Raw genomic sequence first — 24,762 nt, 5'->3', positions numbered from 1 at the left:
CATTGTTATCTCAGAACCAGTATAGATTAGATCAGGGCAATAGTTTAATCATTTGGGGAGCATTACATGGCCGGAGTTCAGCATAAATCTATAAATCCGCCTTAAAAAAATAGCCCTAATGTATCTGAAAAACTATTTTCTCCTGTACCTATTAAACCTAAATAATAAAACACTATTACATTACCATATCTCTTCATAGAAATTTTGTTCATACTTTCTAAATGATCCATCCTAAATTTCTCTTATATTAAACTTCTGCTCAGATAAAATAGTCACAGAAGTTCTTTATTAAGTTTTTTTGTAACAGTAATAGAAATTTATAGCTGGCTTTTTTAAAAAAAACAACACACCTTAAATATAAACATCAAAATCAGGGCAAAATGTGAGCATTTATACACAACCAAGATAAAAACTATCATTCCACATTGTGGAAATGTTACGCTGAGCCTTACAAGATGAATTACAGTCATTGACACAAATACAGCTATATATATATATCTACAAAATAAAATCTCTCACAATTTTTTAAAGCAGTGTATTTGCTACTTAATGGAAAGTTTCACATTTAAATAGCATTCAAACAAAATGAAGTAAGATTAAACAGAACACTGAATGCACCAGGAATTCCATACTTCTCGATGAGACTCAAATGAGGAAAAGTCCAATAAAATTTCATCATTCATTAAGTCATTGTAATTGCACTCTATAGGCAGCTATCAGCAGCTTAACCTGTAAGGAACAAAAAATCACTGACAAAATCTTTCCATCTCAATGTATAAAATACACAAGAGACCTCATAGCAGGTTCTAAATAAATTCACATAGTATAACAGTATCTCATAATATAGAGCATTTCATACATTCAATATATTTTAGAAGCTTGCTTTTTTACACATTTTCATATCAAGACATTGTAGAAAAGCCATGTGATATGTTTTCAAATGTTTACTAGTGTTTTATAAATAGTCAGAATATGGATTACACTATTATGCATTTCATAACATTTTAGTAAGCTCAAAATTGCCTTTGGGGAACTTTTATATATTCATTCGAATAATGCCCTTCATTTGCAGTTCTCACCTTTGCTGTTGGGGCTTCTGCTAAACGTATGAAGAGCTTGTTAAGGCCTTGAATAGGACTGAAGGAATAAATAAAGTGACTATCCTAAAATAAAGAGGAAAAAGAAATGAACCCATTTCACAGATGTAACATCCCTCACAAGCCAGGCAAAATATAAAAGCCTCCCCCAAATATCTTTTAATGCATGTTAACTCTTGTTCACCAATTAAGCCTGTTACCGACTTGCATGGCAAAAAACCTAATGCCAACCATAAAAGCCACAGCACCAATAAAAACACATGCAGCTTCTAGGAGGCAGGTATAAAAATAAAATAAAAAGAACAGGAAAAGAAACGCAGAAATCTTGAAATTAAATAAGTTGTTTTTAAAGCACTAATCTATATGAATTTTGGACATAAATCCAGCAAGCCTTGTCTTAGTATTTTTAATCACTGGAAACCAACTTAAGATGGTTGGAAGTGCCCAAAAGTAGGCATGAGGTTTGGCACGGGCAGAGACTAGTACAGGAAATGGACGTGTAACTCCCAGTAAAATAAGCCCAAAGGCAGGGAGAGCGTATGGCTGGATAAGATTGGCATGAATGCCCTAACAGGTAGCCTAGCCACTCACCTGTAAGATCCGCTGAGTAAGCTGCTCTGTCGGGGCAGGATGGCAGGCTCTGTTGGGCTGGGAGGGAGGGGAAAGGATGAGATGAAGGCAAAGGGCACTCTCTACTCTCTACCTGGAGCCAAATAATGTACCAGGAGCGCCTTCAAGTACTGTCTGAAGGCGGAATAGACTTTTGACTATTCCTGGCTTATCTTTCACAAACAGATCACTTGCAGAGCTTCTAAAGCAGGAGTGGGCAATCTCTCCCCCTCCCCATTGCAGGCCATAATGTCGGTGGGACTGAAGCAAGCAATAAGCGGACCCAGAGCCAAAAGGGAATGGCAGTGGGAATAGCCATTTGCTCTCTGACCTCCCTCTTCCTCTCTGTCTCCTAGTTGCAAGGTAGGGACAGACAGAACTCCCTTGCACAGAGATTCTAAAATGAGGCCAAAGGCAGTCCAAAATTTGCCCCAGGGCAACAGTTTGCCCATTCCTGCTCTAAAGTGTATCCTGTCTATCCCACACACAAGTATTATATATCATATTTAACTATACATTGCTAAATAAAACTGCCACCTACTGTCACACTAGCTTCTCTGCAAGATCTATTAAAGGTAGACCAAAAGTCTCTATATGTATTTTAGAGACTTTTTTTAAAATCAGAAAGAAATATTTACTTGGTATTGCACACCAAACTCCATCCCTTTCTCACAGAAAATAGAGTTAAGCTACTCAGTAAAAAGGGGGGTAGTAAATCTGTTCTAGCCAATTAAAGAACATGCAAACTTTCATATATGTTGAAAATTGTTACTAGCTGAATATTAAATTAAATGATAATGAGAAGGGAAGCAATGACAAAGCCTGATGTTGGAAAGCAAAGGGCTACAGCTTATAGCTTTAAGTAACGAAGTTACTTATAGGCTTATGTAACAAAGTTAAATAACAGACTACTGCCTGTTATGTGGAAAAAAAGTAGCAAGGAATGCTGGAACAAGCACAATAAATAATTGCTGTATAAAAAAAATAGAATCTATGTGATGCAGATATGTGCACAATGTGATGCAGATATGTGCACAAATATGCTTGTTTGGTATTTGCTGGATGGGGAGAAAAAGAGCTACTGAGTACACTTAGTGCACTGATCAATAATATTTACCAAAAAATGCAGATACAACTATATATTTTGACCAATAAGCAGCACAATTATTTAACTTTGATGATCCTCTATATCCCATTCTGAAATTGTTTTAGGTCCTAAGCAAAGAAAGATATACTATATAAATAGCAGGACTGACACATTCTCCTTGGAATTATAAAAGTTCACAGCTAAAAATGTAAACTGTTGCCTTTAGTGGCCTCACAAATGGACATATAACCATTTTAAGATACACATGAAATAAACCATGTTTAAACTATTTATAGATCTATATATACAAGCAGTAGACAGGCAAATCTTTCACAACAAATAGGAGATACCAAGGATTGAAACTGAGAATATTTGTGTGCAATATATGAGCTCAAATACAGATTTCCCAAATTTTCAAAAACCTGAAGGTATCCCCCGTAATACAAGATTAAGTTTAAAATGAGTCTTGATTCCTCTGTTAAAAGGATGAATTGTTAACTCTTAGAAATTTTTAAAAAACCCATACATCTCTAAAGATGATATAAAGTAACCAGAGATGGAAAAAATTACCAAAAACACAGGCAACTGGAATTTGTCATTCAAAACTACAGCTTGCACACTGCACGGTCCACAAAGTCGAGCAATGACATCATTCGCCAAAAAGTTTGCGTGGAAAATGAATAAAAGAATCCCAGATCCTGTGGAAAAACAATGAACACTCATTTCGGGAGCATCCAAAAAAAAAGAACTGCCATCTCCCTATGAAAAAGTGATTAACCAGTTATAATCTAATTTCTAATACACAAATAGATGGCAGCTTGAATTATACCTTGAATATTAAAAAGTAGCTCTACAGATTATATTTCAAAGTTCTTAAGCCATGTAACTGCAAATCACAACCCTTCTTTCATAACAAATGTCCAAATCTGATTCAGAAAGATAGTCTGGAAAGTAAATGCTTAAAGAAATACGAATTGATTTGGGACTCTTAAAGACTAATTTCTTTTTACATTTTGTATGTAGGAATATTAAATAAAGAACTCATTAATTTACAATTCTAATGTATTGTTAAACAAATCAGATATTTTAAGTTTGGAAAATCTAACTTTTAGGATTATAATTCTGAAAAAAAAATCTTACCTGTTTTTTTCTCTAATAACACAATTTCTATGCACTTGGAAGATTCAGATAAATTTAATACCACTATACTATATACTATACTATATACTATATTGTCTCCCTCTCTTTCTCAAAAAGAATATCTAAGCAATATAACCTGCCAATATTAATGTTTCATTTATTTTAAAATTCTATCTATTATCTTTAACATATTATTTTAGTTTCACATGTTTCATTTAAATATCCCAACTGGCTGATAGCCATAAGGTAGATATCACACCCTTATCACACCCTTAAATATCTGGAATTCATTTCACTGTTTGATCAAACTTGTCTCCAAATACAACCTTCAGGCACATTCTGTGGGGCCTTATAGGTGAATTCTGAAGAATAATCTGGTCCCTCACAAAGCAGGTGACATGCAATATCAAATATTGGTTCCATCAAACTAAGACGGGCTTCAAAGTATTCCCTGATGGTCTCTTCTGCCACACGGGTTAGCCTAAAATCAAGCAAAAGTAGAACTTGTAATTGTTGTACTAGAAAAGGGGTCATAGTTTACTTTCAATGAGTAATAATATGCCAGTTGATGACCTCCTTCTATCCACAGAGCACCCGAGAATATCAATAAACAGAAAGAACAAAGGCGGCCAGAAAAAACACAGAAAAAAATGTGTGCAGGAGCCCTCCTCATCCCGTCTTTCACACTGTACAGCCACTACTATAAATCCAATCTACTTCTGGATTCAGTATTTAGAACTGAATTACATTTGTTTCCCAAAACTCTAAAGTCTTTGCCCTCAAAGGGATGAAATTGAGACTTTTTATAAGCTAAGTTCTTTTCTTTCATTTACCTCTTATAAACATAATGTTAAGTATAAATGAACAAAAGCAATAAACATGACTTATATAAATAATGTCAATAAAAGTCCCCGACTCAAACAGCCCCCATTAATTCATTTTTAAAGAATCTTTTCTGCACAGTAGCTTCTTCTCTATTCAGCAGATAAGCCAAGTTCTTTCCTTCCACCCTCTTAGTTTTTTTTTTTTCATGTAAAAGCCTCTTTGCCTCTTCCTCTTTGTTTTCCAGAAACTGAATATATCTTCATCACGTCATGATTAAGCAGAGTGCTATTTACTCTGCGCACTAAGACCCTGGATTTAAACTACCCAAGCTGAATTCCACAGAGAATGCATGGATGGAGTTAGTTTTCTTTTTAGATATTGTTAATGTGATATTTTTATTGGATTCTGGATGGTTTGGTTGACATAATTGTGTTTTAATTTTGTAATACTCATTGCAATAGGTAAATATATTAATCACCATAAATGTACTAAATAAATCAAGATTTAGAAAATTAAACAACAGGCTTTCTGACAAAAAGTTCTTCATATAAGAGCGAAGCCTGGATAAAACTTCCTAACAGTAATTATTAAAAATTAAATTAAAATAGTTTATTATATATTTATTATGACTTATTTGTCTTACATGTCTTCTTAGACATGTAAATATATATTCATTCACAAGAAAAAAATCCTGAAGCAAATACACCTTATTTTTCGGGAGTATAAGACATGCTCCCCCAATCTTCCAAAAGTGGATGGAAATGTCTGTGCATCTTATACTGCAAATGTTGCTGAAGCCCTGCCCACCCGCCACCTCTCACCCATCAGCCTCTGCCTCCAAGCAATTTGCCTCCTTGCAGCAAACAGCCCAGTCAGCTTCAGTATATCTGATTAGCACAAGCAGCTTATTGTTGGTTGGATCGGCCTCCCAATGATCAGCTGTTCAGGCTACAGGGATCACCATCACCTATTGCTGCCTCCACGCACCCCATTTTTGGCCTCCGCATCCCGTTTTCGGCCTCCATGCACCCCATTATTGGCCCGTTCTGATCCCCGCTAAATGGGGCATGCGGAGGCAGCAATAGTCAATGGCAATCCCTGCAGCCTGAAACAGCTGATCGTAGAGAGGCCGATCCAACCAACAATCAGCTGCTTGTGCTAATCAGGCTGTGCTGAAGCTGACCAGGCTGTTTGCTGCAAGGAGGCAAATTGCAGGGAGACAAAAGTAGATTGTTTTTTTCCTGTTCAAAAGCTAGTTGTATCTTATACTTTGGAGCGACTTATAGTCCAAAAAATATAGTAAATAAAAAAAATAACTTTAGAATTTTCTGGATTTGAAATGTAATTCAAGTTTTGGCTTGCATAAAACAATGTTAAAAATCCTTCAAACTTGAAAAGACCTAAAAATCCCTCACAGACTGAAACTATTAATAAAGGCAATATGTTCCTAAAAGCTAACAATCAGGAAAATAAGCATGAAAGGAATCATCTAACTAAGCATTATATTAAAATAACTTTAAGAAATACAATCTTCCAATTAAAATAAAACTGACATCAATGTTTCCCAATTCACTAAGGAAATCGAACCACCTCCAATTCAAGGACTTACATAGCCAGGTGACTCCTGAGGAGTTCGGACACCGATAAATTATTACACTGTTTCGCAAAGTGAACAGCATTGCTCTGATGCTTTGATGAAATATTGCAATCAGCTCCATTTTCAATCATAAGACGGACAATATCGTAATTTCCTCTCTTACAAGCCTACATGTGAGAGTTTACCAAGAGATATTATGAAAAGGCAGTTAAAGCACATGCATATTTTGGGGTAGATGCTAATAGCACTGGATTTCATAAGATTTACTGGGTTCTGTGTAGCGCTGGGCCTGGAAATAATTCATCAGCTACAGCAGGGGTCCCAACCACCGGGCTGCAGACCGGTACCGGTCCGTGGATCACTTTGCACCGGGCCGCAAAGAAAATAAAAATAAAAAATAAAATAAAAATGGCGGCTTTCTTCGCCTTCGGTGAATGCTGCTGGGATCAGGGATCAAGGACACAAATGAAAGAAGGGGAGGGAGGAAGCAACCAAAGCCTGTCCTACTCTCTGGCTCAGTGGCTTCGGTTTCCTCCTGCCTCGTTCCTCTCTCAGTCGCTCTCTCGCTCCTCCACCAGCCCAGGAAGAAACTGCTTCAAAGAAGCCGGCAGGGTGGCTTTTCCTGTCGGCGCAGCTCCCGAAGCGCCCATTCACCCCCACCCCGCCGCCAATCAATCCAGGTTCAATCCAGTGCTCCGTTCTGCCTGCCTGCCTTCGTTTCTGGTTGTTTCGAGCAGCTTCGCTGAGAATAATAACTATTCGCCTCTTTTACTCAGCCGAAGCTGTTCCAAACAACCAGAAACGAAGGCAGGCTGGCAGGCAGGCAGGCAGAACGGAGCACTGGATTGAACCGTGGCGGCGGGTGGGGGTGAATGGGCGCTCGGAGGAGCTGCGCCAACAGGAAAAGCCACCCTGCCGGCTTCTTTGAAGCAGTTTCTTCCTGGGCTGGTGGAGGAGCGAGAGAGCGACTGAGAGAGGAACGAGGCAGACACCTGAGGGATGAGGCTGAGGGAGGGAGGGAGACACCTGAGGGATGAGGCTGAGGGAGGCAGAGGCAAGAGGCGGGGCTTCTCAGCCATCCTGCAGGGACTTGTCCTGAGCCGTGGAGACAGCCGTGGGCCGCCGCCGCCCAGCGCTCAGTTTTGAAGGCGCTTCTCGGCCAGGCGCAGTTCCTGAATCTGCATCTGAAACCCTCCGTTTTAAATGTCCCAATAGAAGAGAATATCTGTCGCTCAGGGTTGCAATGAGGAGGCATTGGCGCTCCTTGAACTTGGTGGTTTGCTTGGCAGACGTTTTATTACCCGACTAGGTAACAACATCAGATGTTACCTAGTCAGGTAATGAAACGTCTGCAAGCAAAACCACCAAACTCGACTCCCCGGTCCTTGAAAAAAGTGTGTCTGCGTGAAACTGGTCCCTGGTACAAAAAGGTTGGGGACCACTGAGCTACAGTAATACAAAAAGTAGTGGCCTAGGCAGAAATGGATACATCCTGATATCCTAGGGCAAACCCTTCACTCTAGGAGCTGCACTGGTTGCCAGTTGGCTTCTGGGTGTGCTACAATACGTTGGTTGTCTCCTTTAAAGGCCCTACACATTTCCAGACCAGGTTTACTAAGGGATCATCTTCTCCCACATTCATCTGTCCATATCATATCATACAGGATTAATTCACTCAGGTCTGAGCTTAAGTTAACAAACATTAACTCAGTGCAACGTGCGAGTCCATAATCTAGCAATAAATGTTGATTTCTCTTCAACATATAATGTTTTCATAACATTATAGTTCATTATCGTATTTATTTTATCCCCAAATATGAACATTTCTTGTACTTATGAATTAGCATGTAAATCTTATTTAATTCGTGACTAAATTAAATTCGTGACTAATGTATTAGAATTATTAAAGAAAATAACTTGTCTAGATGAAAATATATCCAGATTTACCATTATTCTTCAAGTTTACTCAAGTTAACAACAAATACCTTCATTAATGCAGTTTCACCGTTCTTTTGCTGCACATTCACATGTGCACCAGCTTCCAAGAGAAGGGCTGCAGTAGTTAGATTGTTCTACAAAAACAAAATGATTCACACATGAATATTTTGAACCTAAGGGAACATAGGTAAACTGAAAATAATGAATCAAAGATCTATACAAAGGTTAAATACAAACTTATACTATGTTTGGTGATACAAGGATTCTGATTTTCCTTTCTTTTAAGAGAGAAATAAAAATGCAAACTCAGTGAATTTGCTGCTATATATTGTTTTATTTATTATACTAAACTCTCTAATGAAGAATTCTCACGTTACTCAAAGAACATAGTTTAGGGTTCCAAACTAGACATTACATATTAAAAATATTGTTAGATATAAATTTGCATTTTCTTTCAAAGTGGAACTCAAAGTAACCAGCAATCCTATTTGTAAAAGGAGCACCCCTTTCTTTGCAGCAAATCTAGATCAGGGGTCCCACTACCAGGCTGTGGCCTATTTAGAACTGGGCCACATGAGTGGCTGGCCAGTGTGTGCTCAGCTCAACTTGCACAAGCAGTGGACCAATGGGCACTTGCGCACATCAGTCTGCACGCACACATGTGCCTGGATGGGCAATTGTGCATATCAGTCTGCATGCATGCATATGCCTGCCAGCCCAGCATTTGTGTATCCTATTTCTTTTCTTTCCCCCCCTCCAAGCAGCGCCAAGCTGCAAAGGTTGGGGACCATTGATCCAGATTGCTTATTACCAGAAGTACAGGCAGGCATCAACTTAGGACCACAATTGGGCCCAGAATTTGGGTTGTTAAGCAAGTCATCACATGACTGGACCCAATTTTATGACTATTTTTATTGTGGCGAATCACCATAGCTATTATGCGAATCACATTGTTCTTAAGTGAATCCAGCTTCCTCAATTTATGTTTCTTGTCTGAAACTGGCTGGTTGAAAAATATGATCACATTATTGCAGATTGTAAATGTGAGCTGGTTGCCAAACCTCACAAATTGTGATCATGTGACTGCAAGGATGGTTCAATGGCCATAACAGATCATTAATCTCTTTTTCTGAGGTCACTATAACTTTGAACTGTTGTTAAATTATCAGCTATTAATCAAGACTACTTGTACTACAAATAATTAGCTTCTAACATTCATTTGTTTAAAATATGTTTTTCCTTAAAAAATAAATGTGTAAATATTAAATCAGCAATTCTAGGAATAAGCATGATTTGTGCAGCATGTTCTTCAAATAATACAAAATTGTACTGTTAACTGATAAAAGAAATACTGATCAACTATGCTAAAGTAAATGTTGGCTGAAAAAGATCAAGTAGCTCTTTATCTCCCTACTCTGATAGTAGGATCCACTTCTATTTTCTATAAAATGTTTGGTTAATGATTTCAAGATGAAAAGAACACTGTCACTTAATGACTCTCTGACGCCGCACGTACAGTAGAAGATCCCAGATTTAATCTCAAGCTTCTTATTCAAATCTACTTGGACTTGTAAAGAATGTCTGAAAATGGAGAGGGACCGAAAGGTAAGATTATTTATCTAATATTTTACACTTCTTAATGTCATGATTTAGAATAAGGTAGTATGGTACTATTTCCTTGATAAAGTGGTCAAATTTATGAAGACTTAGAACAATTAATCAGTGGAATGGTTTGCTTTCAGAAGTTGTGAGTGCTCCATCAATGGAGATTTTTAAGAAGAGATTGGACAACCACTTGTCTGAAATGCTATAAGGTCTCCTGCTTGAGCAGGGGGTTGGACTAGAAGACCTCCAAGGTGCCTTCCAATTCTTTTAATTCTGTTAGAAAGGTAAATATTGCAGAGTATACAACATAATAGTAAAACTATCACGGAATGTGTCATCAAGCAACAACACTTACAAGACTACTAGATCAGTATACACTACACATAGAAATTACTTTCACTTCCTTCAAAGCAGATTTATGCCACTCATTTCAAGAATTTCTGCTTACAGAAACTTATGAGAAACATACTACGTATTTGTATGACTCTTTAAATAGTATTATGTCTTGAAGCAAGGTAATATTCTTGAGAACACCTATGAGTTTGGCTTACTATGAAAAAGCAGTAGAAAAAGAAATCAACAGTAAAGTTGATCCAATAATCTAAGCCAGGGGTGTCAAACTCGATTTCATTGAGGGATCACATTAGGGTTGTGTTTGACCTTGGGGGGCTGGGGTGGACATGGCCAGCTCAACGTCACTTGTGTTGGGGGCTCCTGTGGTAGCCCGAGTGCTCTGCCAGCAAAAATGGGCTTCCTAGCTCCGTTTTCGGCTGTGACGGCCTCCTGCAACCTTCTGCCAGCTGTTTTCACTGGCAGTGGCATTGCAGGCCAGTCCTTCGCTGTTTCCAAGGTGGCCCTGTGGGCTAGATCTTCCCCAAAAGCCAAGTTTAACTACCATAATTTTAGAGAAAAGAATAAACATAAAAAGGCGGCAGGAAACAGACCTTTTCAGCTGCATGAATTAATGCAGTTGTGCCATTCTTTTGTCTGCAATTAACTTTAGCTCCTTTCCGGATAAGAAGTCGAAGAATGTCGTCGTGACCTCCTGCAGCAGCCAGCATCACCAGAGTCATTCCACTTGAATCCTGCAACAGTGATGTATAATGGTCAGTTATCAATAAAAATACCTTCCTAAAGAAGTAACTGATTATTGAAGAACAGATGTCCAACATGGTTACTACAAAGGTAACAGCAATTTAACTGAGCTGAATCTGAAGAGAACTTCTAACTACAGTGTTCTGCTGTTAAGTAAATTGACTATGTATAGCATACTCACAAGCATTACACAAGTAGAAAAATAACTATATTTTCTATATTCCTGAATTCAGAAGATATTTTGTGTTGTGTTGAAAACGAAAAACTTTGCTTGAATAATATTTGTCATTTTTGATATATCAATTTTTCTGATATGCTAAAATGTATTTTTAAATAAAAATACGCTGATTACACTGGAATAATTTCTCAGATGAGTAGTATTTTTATTAATACAACTGATATACAAATTTGTTAAAATAATAAATTGTGAAGCAGTCATACTGAAGTAAAGCCTTCTCTATGCAAATACAAACACAAATTTGTGTTCTAGAAATCGTAAACATGATGAAACACATTATCTATGATTCAGTATCTTTAAATAATATACTTCAGATTACATTACTATCGTATGATTATAATAATGTAATCTAGGAAACATACCTCCTGATCGAGATTATATTCTTCGTTTGAATTAAGTGCCATCTTTACCATAGTATAGTTTCCATTTTTAACAGCATCTCGCAGCTGAACTAGAAAAAAAGCATCCAACAGAAATTAATGTTTCAGAAATGGAGATATGCAGCTGTTCAGTCTCTGCATGTTGCTCACCTGATGATATCACGTCTTTTGTCGAGTGCTCTTCATCTTCTCCATCAAGATGTTTCTGAAAGTCCTCTAGTGACAGCCACTCTAACTGCATGTCCATACCTAAACTCATGGTCTGTTGCCTGGTATCTATCATGTTTGGATTTTTTAGAAGAAAAGAAAAAAAAGTGTTAAATTTTCCCATCATCAAAACAATTATTTCTGCAGACATCCTTCCTTCTCATTACTGGTGTACAAGAACCACTTTGAATTTTGAGGACAGAGTAACTATTTCAAACCTTCTGAAAATTTGAATCTGACATCCATCCTAAATGATTGTAACAGATAAGCCACTTGTCTCATACTCAAAAACGTTGTTCTGAACACGAAATAATAGTCTGAATTCACATTCTGCTTATTATCTCTGTAAATTCAATTATAAAATTCACAGTATTTGAATCCTCTGTGAAATAAATATAGCTCAAACATGCTAGAGTCACATTTAGTGATAAATCAATGTATACTGTATTTCCTAATGGACATATTTATTTATTTTTGGATATACTTGAATGAATATATTTATTGATCATAGCATTTAGCACTACTGATCCAGGATTGAGATACTTTGTGCCTTCCTCCGTAATCTCAAAAAAAATTGCATTGATCATTAATCAAGTTACATGATTCAGTAAGAAATTCTAAAAGAATTTCACCACACAGTTGTTGTCTGCTAATGAAACCTTTTCTCAATAGTATTCAAAACATAAAGGTCTACAGAGGATTTTAACCTAGCTCTAGGTCAGGCTTGTCCAACCTGCGGCCCAGGTCACCTCGTAATGCGGCCCAACGCCCACCCCAACCTTCATGAAAGATCCAGCGAGGAGGAGGAGGAGAGGCAGGCGCGAGGCGGGTGAGGCGAGCAACAGAAAAGGCGGGCAGCCGCAGCCCAAAAGTCCCGCCCGCCACCTCCTGCTGTTGCCGCCGCCACTGCTGCTGCTTCTGCCCCGCCACCGCCGCTGCTTCTGCCCCCCCCGCCGCTGCTGCTTCTGCCCCCACCACCGCTGCTGCTGCATTTGCAGGAGGAGAGGTAGGCGCGAGGCGGGCGAGCGATCAACAGAAAGGCGGGCAGCCGCAGCCCAAAAGTCCCGCCCCGCCACCTCCTGCTGTTGCTGCCGCCACCGCTGCTGCTTCTGCCCCGCTGCCACTGCTTCTGCCCCCGCCACCGCCGCCACTGCTGCTGCTTCTGCCCCCGCCACCGCTGCCGCCGCTGCTGCATTTGCAGGAGGAGAGGTAGGTGCGAGGCGGGCGAGGCGAGCAACAGAAAAGGCGGGCAGCCGCAGCCCAAAAGTCCCGCCCGCCACCTCCTGCTGTTGCCGCTGCCACCACTGCTGCTTCTGCCCCGTCGCCGCCGCTGCTGCTTCTGCCCCCCGCCGCTGCTTCTGCCCCCGCCACCGCTGCCACCGCTGCTGCATTTGCAGGAGGAGAGGTAGGCGTGAGGCGGGTGAGCTTTCTTCCCCTCCCCGCAAAATTTGGCCGGAAAATTAATAAAAATAAATAATTTGCAGGAGGAGAGGTAGGCGCGAGGAGGGTGAGCTTTCTTCCCCTCCCCCACCCCGCAAAATTTGGCCGGAAAATTATAAAATAAAAATAATTTTTTAAAAATAAATAATTAATAATAATTTTAATTTAATTTAATTTAATATTTAATTTAATTTAATTTATTATTTAATTTAATTATGTGCGGCCCAAACCAAATTTTCATCTTCTAATGTGGCCCAGGAAAGGTGAAAGGTTGGACACCCCTGCTCTAGGTCAACAGTCGCCAGCTCGGTGGAATTGTGGAGGCGGGAAGAGAAAATGATTTTGTGTGTGTGCACCACTTTCATAAATGCAGCTTCACACACACATGCACTCACCCATCCCTTCTGCAGCCTGGTTCCTAACAGGGTGCATCACAGCCCTGGGCTGTGCTCAGAAGGTTGGGGACCCGTTCTACGGAACATTTGACTTACAAGCGATACTTAATGCAATGGATAGTGGATACTGAGCTTCCAAGAATTAAATAGATGAGGATTCTTCAAAGGTCACTTTAAGACCATTATGCTGGTCCCCTTACCTATTTGTGGATCACGATATATAGCCATCTGAAATGAACTTTTGTCCTCAGTGACACATTGTTAACTTACCAGAACTGTCCTCAGTTATATCATGGTCACCCTCTGCTGCAATGTATGCCCAAGTATCGGTCTCATCTCTGCTGGTCCTGCTATATCCTTGCTTATCTTTTAATCTAAATTCATCTGTGGATCTAGGCTCGTGGGCTGACTCCTCTTTTTTTCGACTGTCCAAATACTCATTTTTTTCTTCTGAACAGATGCTAAACACATCAAATGCACTCCTAATCTCTTTCAAACCTAAAACAAACAAAAAAAACCCCATTATTTTGTGGACCATATAGCGAGAGTGGGATATAATGATTACTTTTAAGGTTAATATAATACAATGTTTATGTAAAAGTGAGAATCACCCTTCTTTACAATATGCATCTACAAAAGCCTTGAAGAGTCAAAGGAATTTTAAGTTTTTGAAAGGCATTCAATGATTCTTTAGAACTGGAAAAAAGCTAGCAAAACATCACCTTACAGTTTTTTAACAGGAACATTTATTACAGCATGTTTACAAGTTCACTTTTTAAGCAAGTAGGATCATTTTGTTCTGTTGATTTTAAATAAATTTCCATATGTGTTGATTTAACGGATAACACCACCACCCCAACATTGTAAGCACCTTCAGTCTGCCTACTTTAAAGAGAACTAAGCCATCCAGTGTGATCAGCTCAAACAGGCATACTTAATTCACCACCACCTGGTAAGACTAGGAGGAGGAAAGGGTCAGATGGAGAATGCTTCTTTCTGTGACATGCCTCTGTGCATGAAACCCTTGCTTCTGCAGATCTGAAAGGCACGCTCCCATATTTCATTCAGGAAAGCAATCAAAGCAAACTTTTAAAATATGGTCTAGTATTTGAAGTGTTCTACTGATGCTTTGATGTCAGCATACGAGTTGGTGCCTTAGAATATATTAAACCATTTCCTGATGATTTAGTTCTTCTTCAAATCACTGCCTGGATAAGTTTTATTATAAAACTTTAACATCTAAAATACACTACTTGCAAAGATGTTTTCATCAAGCTAACATCATAATAAATTTTTCAGCATACTAGGAACTGGAACTGAAGTACCATACAACAATATTACTAAGTTTAAGCATTTAGAATATTAGACAAGAATATACCGCATAAATCAAGATTTAAATTTATATAACAGGAGAGATGAAAGCAGATTTATCTACATGGAGTTACGCCCAAAATAGCCTTTATATATTACCAGCAATTAAATTAAGATGTAATTCATCTCTATCTGAACAGATGTTTATCTCTTCACAAGGTACAGAAACAAATTTATTAGTTTAGTGTGAGCATCATACTATATTTTAGTGGGCAGTCTTTAAAAGTCAAATTCATGCAACAATTCCTACTTCTTTTCTATCAGTAACATTCTATCAGTAACACAATCTTTTTCATTCAACATGGTCTTCTGAATCACTGTGAAGCATTTGTGATGTAATACCACACAAAAAAGCTCTCACTTGCTCCTCTGCATCCACCTACATTTGAATTCAACCCATGAGAATAAACATTAGTGCCAAATATGGCTAATGGTAAGCATGACGAAAAAAATCATTAGGTTTTCAACAATAGTACATATTGTACTGTAACGACTGAAACAATATTACACTGGTATTCCCAAAAGATATTTTATAATTTATTATTTCAGCCTTACTTTTAAATTGCCTTTGCTCTTTTCTGTTTTTTTCTTCCTTTTCAGAGTCTAATTTCTTCTGGAGTTTTTCTTTTATTTCACTTTTTTTGGTTTCCTTTTCCTAGAAGTGAAAAATAAACACAAACAAGAGTGCTATGCATGTAGATGGCAACAAAAGCTAACACAACTTAAAATATATAAATTCGTTCTTCTGTTCAATTTATTACAAAAGTATTAGGAATTGGCATTCATTTCCATGTAGCCTAAAGAAGAGCAAAACATAGCGAAACTAATGGTTAACCAGTTACAGAGCAAAGCTTATGCATGAACATAAGGGTAATTTAAACCACACTAAAATGAATGTGAAGTCCAGAACATAAAAAAAATTTTTTTGGATGTGTAAGAGGCATTAAACATATGCAACAGTATTTTCTTCAGCATTTAAGTACATACCTTTATTACCAAAGCAGCTTTTTGTCTTTGGAATGGAAAATTAAATACACTCAGAAAATTAAATTTCCCAAACCTTTGGACACATACTTATTTTACTGGATTTTGTCTAAAGTACTTTCAGTTCTATAACAAACATCAACCTGTGACCCAATGCATCATCGTTTCAGAGATATTTCCTTATTTAAACAGAATGACCACAAGTGGACAAAAAAAAAACCCCAAACATTGGGAGCAGGAGCAGCTTCCAAATCGGCTTCCTCATTTTCTTCCTTTTTTTTCTCCGTTCCCCTCCCTCCCTCTCTCCCCCTACATGGCTACTACTGGGTGATGGAGGGAGAGAATGGGTGCACAAGTGGCTGGCATGAGTGAACAAGAACTGAGGGAGGTTCTGCAGGTAGATAGGCTTACCCAAGCTACTTGCAATCTTCCTTTCCAGCTTCCCCCTTGATTTTCTCCCCACAAGCAAAGACTTTGCTAATGGGAAGTGGTAAGAAGCCTCAGCAACCACGATCTACTTTAAAATTCCTACCAGTTTCCACAGTAACTTCTGAGCAGCTGTTAGGGACTGTTGAAAATGAGGTTCACATGACTGTGGTGGCACTGAAGCACTACATCCTCCCCAATTCATATCCATAGGGGTCATGGGGGCATATTATTAAAATAGCCCATTTAATCTACCTTGGTTCAGTAATTGCGGCCCTATGCCTTCCAATTTCACCCAACTGATGGTTACAGACACAAGAATTCTAGGCGTATATAATCAGTGGATTTCATAAAACATGTTAACTTACTCACAGGTAAATCACACAAGCTGGTAACTAAACCCTTTTACTCATAAAGGATGAAATAGTAGGTTAATGCAGATTTAGCCCTTAGATAATACTTCACCGGAGTAAAAATAGCAGAATCATTTCAACCAAGCCTTACACAGCAGCCTGATTATCTTGCATTAATCAAATTGCTTTGAGATTACTTACATAATCTAGGGAGTGGAAATAGTATAATAGGGCAGAATACACAGAACAGATAGGATAGGAAATTTAGGTGCGATTTCAGTTCAAACTGCCTCAAAATGATTTATTTTGACTCCTAAAATACTAAAAGTAGGGGGAAAAGATGAATGGAAATGCCTAGAAAAGGAAAAAAAGGAAGTTGCTGGTACATATGATTAAATGAAGATTTGGAATAAAGAAAACAAGGTCTGGTAAATAAATCCTAATTTTGTGTCATCCAATACTGATTACCTTAGGTAAAGTGCCTCTTTCCTTTGGGATTTCTTCAACATTCAGCTCAATTTTGGAGAGATTCTTCTTGACAACCATGCTCCCTCCTTTACTGCCTTCCATGTCCATGATAAATTTTTCAAAAAGATTCTCCCCTAGAGAATACTGAGAAGGCTTCTCTTTTATTTTCTCCTCATCACTTCTCCAATTTGTATTCTTTTCTTTGCTTTCAGGAATGGCTGCCTTTTGAAGCATATTCCCGCCGTAAGATTGGACTGCCTTCGCCTCTTTACTTTTCCATTTGGTGTTATTGCTCCCCTCTCCTCCTGTATCATTGGGCCTGCATCCCCGTTCATCAACTGACAATTTCAAAGGCTTCTGGGCTGGAGCAGATATAAATGGCCTTTTATTTTCGACCTCAGGAGCAGCCTTTGTTTTCTCTGGAACCTTCTGCTTTTTCTGGGTGCTCTTCTTCTCCAAACTTTTATCTACTTTTCTATTTTCGTCTAACTCCGCAGATTTTTTGCGTTTCTTTTTCTTCTTTTTAACCCTTATTTCAGAACTATCATCTGTGCTTGAAGTACTATCAGCCTGATGAACTGAAACCTCTTCTAACCAGTATTTGCCAGAAGGTGTCTTATGTTTTTCCTCACTGCTATCAGAATCTAAATCTTCACTTTCAAAATCTGCAGCTTGAGAAAAAGAATCATCTTGCATGCTAGATTCACCATCTAAATGATTAATACTGTGTTTCCCCTTTTGCATATGCTTATTTTCTTTGCTCTCCTCTTTCATTTTTTTCTTACCATCTTTGCTTTCTTTTTTTTTATTATTATCTTTTATATCCTCTCGCCTTTGTTTTTTGGAATCTTTAATCTCTTCCTTTGACTCTGAAGTCCTTTTCTTTGGTTTTGAATCTGAAGCCAGACTGTCAGAAGAATTTTCACATTCTAGAAATGGTTTTTCTTTAACTTTGCCCAGTTTATTTTTTTTCTTTTGCATTTCATCTTGGCTTTTATCTTCTCTGTCTTTAGATTTTTTCTTTTTCTTCTTTGGTGATCGGTCCCCTTTTGTATCACTTTGCCAATCACTATCTGCTTCAGAATCTGCTTCAAAAAGATCATCATTTAAAGGCAGTTTCTACAAAAGGGAGAAAAAGAAGGGACACTTAAAACATTTAATATAGAATATAGAATAGATTAGGATAGCATAGGATCGGATAGGATAGAGGATAGGGTAGGACAGGATAGCACAGGATCTTACAGTAACATTAGTATATTCAAAAATGGTTTCAAATTTGATCTTTATATGGAGGAAAACAAAATCAAGGATCTGAGATCAAATTATCTATTTTCTCAAAGATTTTATTTAATTTTTTTTTCCTTTGACCAATCATATACACATTTTTGAAGGCTTCCTTTACTTTATGAGAGTTGCCACATGGCTGAGAAAGTAACTATTCAATCAACTCAAGTGAAAAAGTCCAAACTCCATCCACCTGTTGATATTAGAGTTTTTGGACCAAAACACTAATATTTTTGCACAACAACATAAATATCACATCTAAAATTACCAATATTAAAAACCAAAAGTATCAGAAAAAGAGCAATTAAATCATTTCAAGTCCATAATTGCAGCGTATTAAAAATAGGCACAAAGTTATTTTCTTAATTAGAAGCAGTTTTGAATGTTATACCTTTCTAAAGGAAAACACCAGGGATAAAATTCTGCACATAGAGGGTACCAGCAAAGAGTTCTGCCTGATATTTTATGTAGCATCACCATCTATACATCCAGGGTCTCCGTAGCCCTTTCAGTGTGTGAGTAGGCAGGCATTTAAATATATAGGCTACCTCTTAAGCAGCTTGATTCCAAACAATAAAGACATTTGAAACTCAATATCAGCATTTTAAACTGTCTGAAAACCAAAACAGCCAAAGTACAAAACTGATATAAGATTGCTCGAATATCTAGTAAGCTAATAAGATTTCAATTATGGAGTCCTTGATGCTCTCTGACTTAGGTTGTGTGCTTGTAGAGTTTTACTACCTGATTAGGTAATATCATCCTTGCTAGTGAGTGTGACATTTGCTCTCTGTCTATGTACAATACAATAAAATCCTGCCAATGTTGTGGCAGTATGGATTTTTTTCCTTAGTAGTTCCTTGATTCGGTTTATTGTTTTCTGTTTTTTTTCCAATTAATTTGCCTTTTGGTATGTTGTTTTAAATGAATAATTATGAGTATTATCCAATCCTCTTTATAATGATTGGAGTTTATTTCAGTACACAGAAGAAAATATGTAGATTAAATAAAGGACAAAATAAATCAAGATGACCAAATGAATTCTCCTTTTCACAAGTCCAAAGAAATAATGTCTGAAATGTTGTCTGAATCCCGATGAGACCAATATAATTTAACAGATTAATGTCTATTAAAGGTAGCATGAGTAATTTTTGCATAAATGAAAATCATTTTACCAATTTAATTTTGTAAAATTTTGGTTCCACTAGAAATATTTTTACAAGCAATATCATACAGGATACAAATTCAAATTCATCATTTTAAGACAGCCTTTTTCGTAAACATCTAGGGAGATCATAAACTGCAAAGGGAAAAGGTATTTTTAAAATGCTTTAAGATCAGAACTGTCATACAAGTCCTTGTTTAACAATGGTAATTAGGTGCAGAATTTCTCTTATCTTAGAATAATGTTATTGTCACTTTGAATGTACACTAATTGGCATAAATTAAAATGAAATTTTATTGCATGCAGCTCTCAAAGGGTCACCATATCCTATAATACATTACATAAACATGATAAAATAAAAAAATATGCATATACCTACATATGACATGGAGAAACACAGTCTTGTTGCTAAACAACACGATTATAAAGCAAAATGTCATATAAGTGCATCATTTAGTGCATCATTGGCAATCCCAATTTCCATCATTAAGTGAGAATCATGGATTGTTATGCAAGGACCTCATATGGCTGGAACTTGTGATTTCCTGCCAGTTACCAAAAAGCAAAATCAACGAGGAAGCTAGTAGGAAGTCACAAGTCTTGGTTATGACAAGTTTTTCCTTAGGCAGCTCCCAACCAGGAAGGAAGTTCAATCAAGAAGAGGGTGCTGCAATATGGAGGGAATGCAGTAAGGCCAGGGGATGTACAGCATAGTGGGACCCAAGTGCAGCAAGGCTAGGAAGTGCAGAGTGTAATTGCAGTGAGGCCATGGGCACATGGCCCAAATACAGAAGGGGGGATATTGTGTGGCTTGAATGGAGCCAGGCTGGGCCGTGGCCACACTTGCCCATATACCAGCTAGGAGCAGGAGTGACTTGTCAGAGCAACTTTCAACCTTTCTTTCCCACTGACTTTGTTTGTGGAAGACAGCAGGGAAGATTGCACACAATGATACTATAACTATGGGATGCTGCAGCCATCTAAATGCAAGCCAGTTGCCAACTACTGGGTCATTCCCTGGTATGGTTACAACTTCAACGACTGGTTCTAAATACCACTCATTCACTGACTGTGAACTGAACAAATGATTGGTAAATGAGGACTATCCAGCCGGTATGAGTTATACTTCAGAAAAAGCAATAGGGAAAGAGCTTCAAGGATGAGTGGGTTAATGGTGGTGGTATTGACACTTTGCAAAGGGCGGGATCCATGATTATGAAAAATGGGTTGAAGCAAATGGGAATGAAACCAAACATACCTGTATCTCTTTTTTAACAGGTTTAGATTTATTATCCAGCATTTTCTTTCGAAACTCAAGAAGAACTTCTTTACAGTCTTTCAAATGTTCCTCAGGTTCCCATGTATCATCATCTGGTGCATAGCCTTTCCACCGTACTTTGTATTTCACTTCTCCCTGACAGAAAAAAAGTTACATATGTGCATAATAACCATGACATCCCATTGAGTAGAATAAATAATAAATTAGCAGATGGTCACAATGAACACATGGATTCATTTAGGTATCTTCCCTGAAATCTTGCTATTTAACTGGATCTTGGAAGTCTGCCTTTTCCCATAGCTGCCCCTCCCTTATGGAACACCCTCCCCTCGATGATCCAGCAGTCACTAACCCCTTTAGTCTTTTGGGTGGTTATCAAGTTCTTACTGTTTTTTCAATGATAGGATAAAGTAAGGATGTTTGGAGTTGGTTGTGGGACATCCCCAGAGAATGACTAAGGAACTGGGTTTTGATTTGGTTTTATGATTTATATAATTCTGGATTTTATTATTGTTAAACATGCCCAACTTGTATTTTAACGTGGATGTCCATATATTTTAATTAACCCTGGTAATTGAGAGGGAAATGGTTAAAAAGTAAATAGCAAACAAAATATTTAACAATAGAAAATATTCCACATTATAGACTGGTACAGTTTTGGTGAAAGTTTTGAATTCAGAGAGGCTCAAGTTAAATCTATTATAGAAAATTATTGAAGAAAAGTTGTGAATATGTTTTGGCAATTTCTGATTTGAATCAGAAAAAGAACTGTTTCAAAGTTTGATCATGCCCAGAACAATCAGAACTTCTAGAAAGATTGGAGCAATTTCTTCAAATTTTAAACATGCTATCCACTGCCACAGCCATATAGCTGCAATTATTTTTCAATACCAGTAACAAGAATTATGTGAGGAAATGTTCTATTTTCAACTCATAAGTTTCATATCAGAAAAACGGTATTTTGTTATTATTACAGTAGCCTAGAGGGTGGGAAAGTGGAGTCTTCACTTACTCTGTGCTACACAACCATAAAGTAAAACACTACATGACCACACTAGGCTTATGTCAGCTCTACTATGGTTAAGCAAATTACAATAGGTCATTAAGGAAGACATTACATGACCCTGACTTGTGATGTCCTGCTGGCTTCCCTATTGATTTTGCTTGTGAGAAGCTGGGAGGGAAAGTTGAAAATGACAATCGTGTGACCATAGGATGTACAATCTTTGAAAGCGCATGCCACTTCTGGAGCATCTCAATTATGATCATATGACCATGTAGATGCTACAAGTTTGAGGACCAGTTCTAAAGCCAATTATTCAGTGCTGTTGTAACTATAGTCACTGAACATACAGTTGGTTGATGAGGACTTTATTATACAGGTAGTCCTCAACTTACCTCAGTTCATTTAGTGACCGTTAAAATTAAAATAGCACTGAAAAGAAGTGACTTATTTTTCACATTTGTGACCATGGCAGTATCGCCATGGTCACATGATAAAAATTTGGATGCTTCACAACTGACTCACATTTACAATGGAGTGCCCAAAGTGCCAAAATTTGTATGCAGTGTCCCGGAGTCACATGATTCCCTTTTGCGACCTTATGACAAACAAAATCAATGGGAAGACAAGCTTCACTTAACAACCTGGTTACTAATTTAAGACCTACAGTGATTCACTTAACAAATGTGGTGAGAAAACTGGTAAAATAGGGCAAAACTCCCTTAACAATTTTCTTATTTAGCAGCATAAATTTTGGGCTCACTTGTGGTCGTTAAATTGAAGACTCCCTGTACTGTAGTTTGGCAAAGATAATTGTCAAGTTCCTAAACCTTCACAATAATACAGGTCAGGTGAGGAGCTCTTCAGACCAAGTCTCAGCCCAACTTCCTGGGATCTCCATAAAGCCCAACTTCTGCAAAGCAAACCTATTCAATCTGAGACAGACAAAAGTGGCTAATGCTGAGGGAACTAGACAGGCCACTTGTCCATTTCAGTTCAAGCTAGACAATTCTCTCTAAAGGCAGACTAACCGAACTGGCCCAATTCCTTGGTTTCTCATGTAAACTGCAATCAATCAATCAGAATAGAGCTGGAAGGGACCTTGGAGGTCTTCTAGTCCAACCCTCTGCTGAAGCAGGAGATCCTATACCATTTCAGACAAGTGGCTGTCTAGTCTCTTCTTAAAAATTTCCAGTGATGAAGCACCCACAACTTCTAAAGGCAAGCTGTTCCACTGGTTAATTGTTCCCTCTGTTAGGAAGTTTCTCCTTAATTCCAGGTTGCTTTTCTCCTTAATTAGTTTCCATCCATTATTTCTTGTCCTGCATTCTGGTGCTTTGGAAAATAAGTGGACGTTCTCATCTTTGTGGCAGCCCCTCAAGTATTGGAATACTGCTATCATGTCACCCCAATCCTTCTTTTCTCTAGACTGGCCATACCCAATTCCTGCAACTGTTCCTTCATATGTTTTAGTCGACTTTCCTCTTTTTTTTTTTTTTTTTGCAACTTTCCTCCCTTTTTGGGTAAGAAAACTGTCTCCTGAATTTAGAGTCAGTCCTCCCCTCAGCTGCAAGAGGCCGCCGCGTTTCCTTCAACATTGTATTAGCCACAGAGAGAGAGAGGAGAGAGAAAAAACGGGGCGGGAAACGACAGGAAAGCCTTTTTTTTTTTTTCCTCATGGCATTCCCTCTCTTTCTGTCCCTTCGCCCCGGGGCCTTCTTGTCCCGCTCTCCTGGCCTCTCGCCCTTTTATGGGTCTTTGCATAATGTGTCCCAAGTACAATAATTTGAGCCTGGTCATTTGGGTCTCAGAGAAAAATTCTGGTTGACTTGTTCTGTGGTTTGCTTTCTTGGCTGTCTATATATCCTGCAGCCCTCAACTCCGCTCTGCCTTTGCAAAACCCGCCCCTCACCGGACTTACATCTTCCGTTTTCATATCCAAGATCTTCTCCACCTCGTAGACGTTCTCCTCCTCCTCTTCCTCACTCTCGCCGCCGCCGCCGCCGCCACCGCCTCCACCGGCACCCGCTGCCACGGTCGCCGTCCCCGGCTGCATTCCGCTTTCTCCCGTCCGGCCATCCGCCGGCGGTTTCGCCGCCATCGCCTCCTTCTCTTCTTCGGCCCCACTCACGGCCGCCGCCATGTTGGAGGCCGAACCTTGAACGACAACATCTCGCTTCCCCGCCCCGCGTGTGGAGGCAGCCGAAGGCCCTGATAGGTTGCTGAGAGAGCGGCGCTGGCCTTCGCTACAAATCGGCCAGCGGAACAGCCGCCAATCAGAGCAAAGGGTCGGAAAAGTGCACTCACGCGTAAAGGCAGAAAACAGCCAATCAGAAAACGCGATGGGAAAGGAGGCGGGGCGGAGTAAGCCACCTTGGAGTTTTGCAGGTTACGCGCCTGGGCGCTTTCAGCAGCTTTTTTTTTTTTTAAATCCCGATCTAGTTTTTTACACTCTGTGATTTTAATAACCGAGTAGCGAGTTTGGATTTTTTCCAGATCTGCTGTAACACGCAAGAACGGCATGTCTTGAATTTTTGGTAGCTGAGGGCTTTAGGGTGCATCCCCCCCCCAGCTTAAACTAATTTCCCACCTATACAGGTAGTCCTCGTTTTACAGCAGTTCGTTTAGTGACCGTTCATGGTTAAAACGGCACTGAAAAAGTTAACTTATGACCGTTTTTCACACGACCTTTGCACCATCCCCATGATCATGTGATCAAAATTCAGATGCTTGGCAACTGCTTCATATTTATGACGATTGCAGTGCCCCAATCACC

The 24,762-nt window shown here is 38.7% G+C and overlaps 1 protein-coding gene across 2 annotated transcripts; it reads right to left on the bottom strand.

The window, feature by feature from the left end:
* Positions 1-267: 267 nt before the first annotated feature.
* On the bottom strand, positions 268-24,153 carry MPHOSPH8 (M-phase phosphoprotein 8). Of its 2 annotated transcripts, XM_026675092.2 has the most exons (15): positions 23,908-24,153; positions 20,963-21,118; positions 17,256-18,374; positions 15,580-15,679; positions 13,924-14,151; positions 11,762-11,887; positions 11,594-11,682; positions 10,843-10,983; positions 8,341-8,427; positions 6,368-6,522; positions 4,260-4,414; positions 3,364-3,491; positions 1,689-1,745; positions 1,080-1,163; positions 268-729 (listed from the first exon to the last, which is right to left on the bottom strand). In XM_026675092.2, the coding sequence occupies exons 1-15, from the start codon at positions 24,127-24,129 to the stop codon at positions 688-690; spliced, it is 2,889 nt and encodes a 962-aa protein (XP_026530877.1). In that variant the 5' UTR covers positions 24,130-24,153; the 3' UTR covers positions 268-687. The 2 variants fall into 2 exon arrangements, with proteins under 2 accessions (XP_026530877.1, XP_026530878.1); XM_026675093.2 differs by lacking the exon at positions 1,689-1,745.
* Positions 24,154-24,762: the final 609 nt, after the last annotated feature.

This window comes from Notechis scutatus, chromosome 5 (genome assembly GCF_049901735.1).
Source record: "Notechis scutatus isolate UNSWTSFEM ecotype Mainland chromosome 5, rNotScu1.2, whole genome shotgun sequence".
In the NCBI taxonomy this organism is placed as follows: Eukaryota; Metazoa; Chordata; class Lepidosauria; order Squamata; family Elapidae; genus Notechis; species Notechis scutatus.
Note: the sequence above shows the minus strand (reverse complement) of the source record. Positions and strands in the feature narration are given on the sequence as shown.

Excerpts from the sequence above, each read along its gene's own strand:
- MPHOSPH8 (XM_026675092.2), bottom strand. The coding sequence starts at position 24,129 with ATGGCGGCGGCCGTGAGTGGGGCCGAAGAAGAGAAGGAGGCGATGGCG. Across the intron at positions 11,888-13,923 it reads TATAACTGAGGACAGTTCTG|ATACCAGGCAACAGACCATG; the intron begins GTAAGTTAACAA and ends CAAACATGATAG. Across the intron at positions 3,492-4,259 it reads CCCACAGAATGTGCCTGAAG|GATCTGGGATTCTTTTATTC; the intron begins GTTGTATTTGGA and ends GTTTTTCCACAG.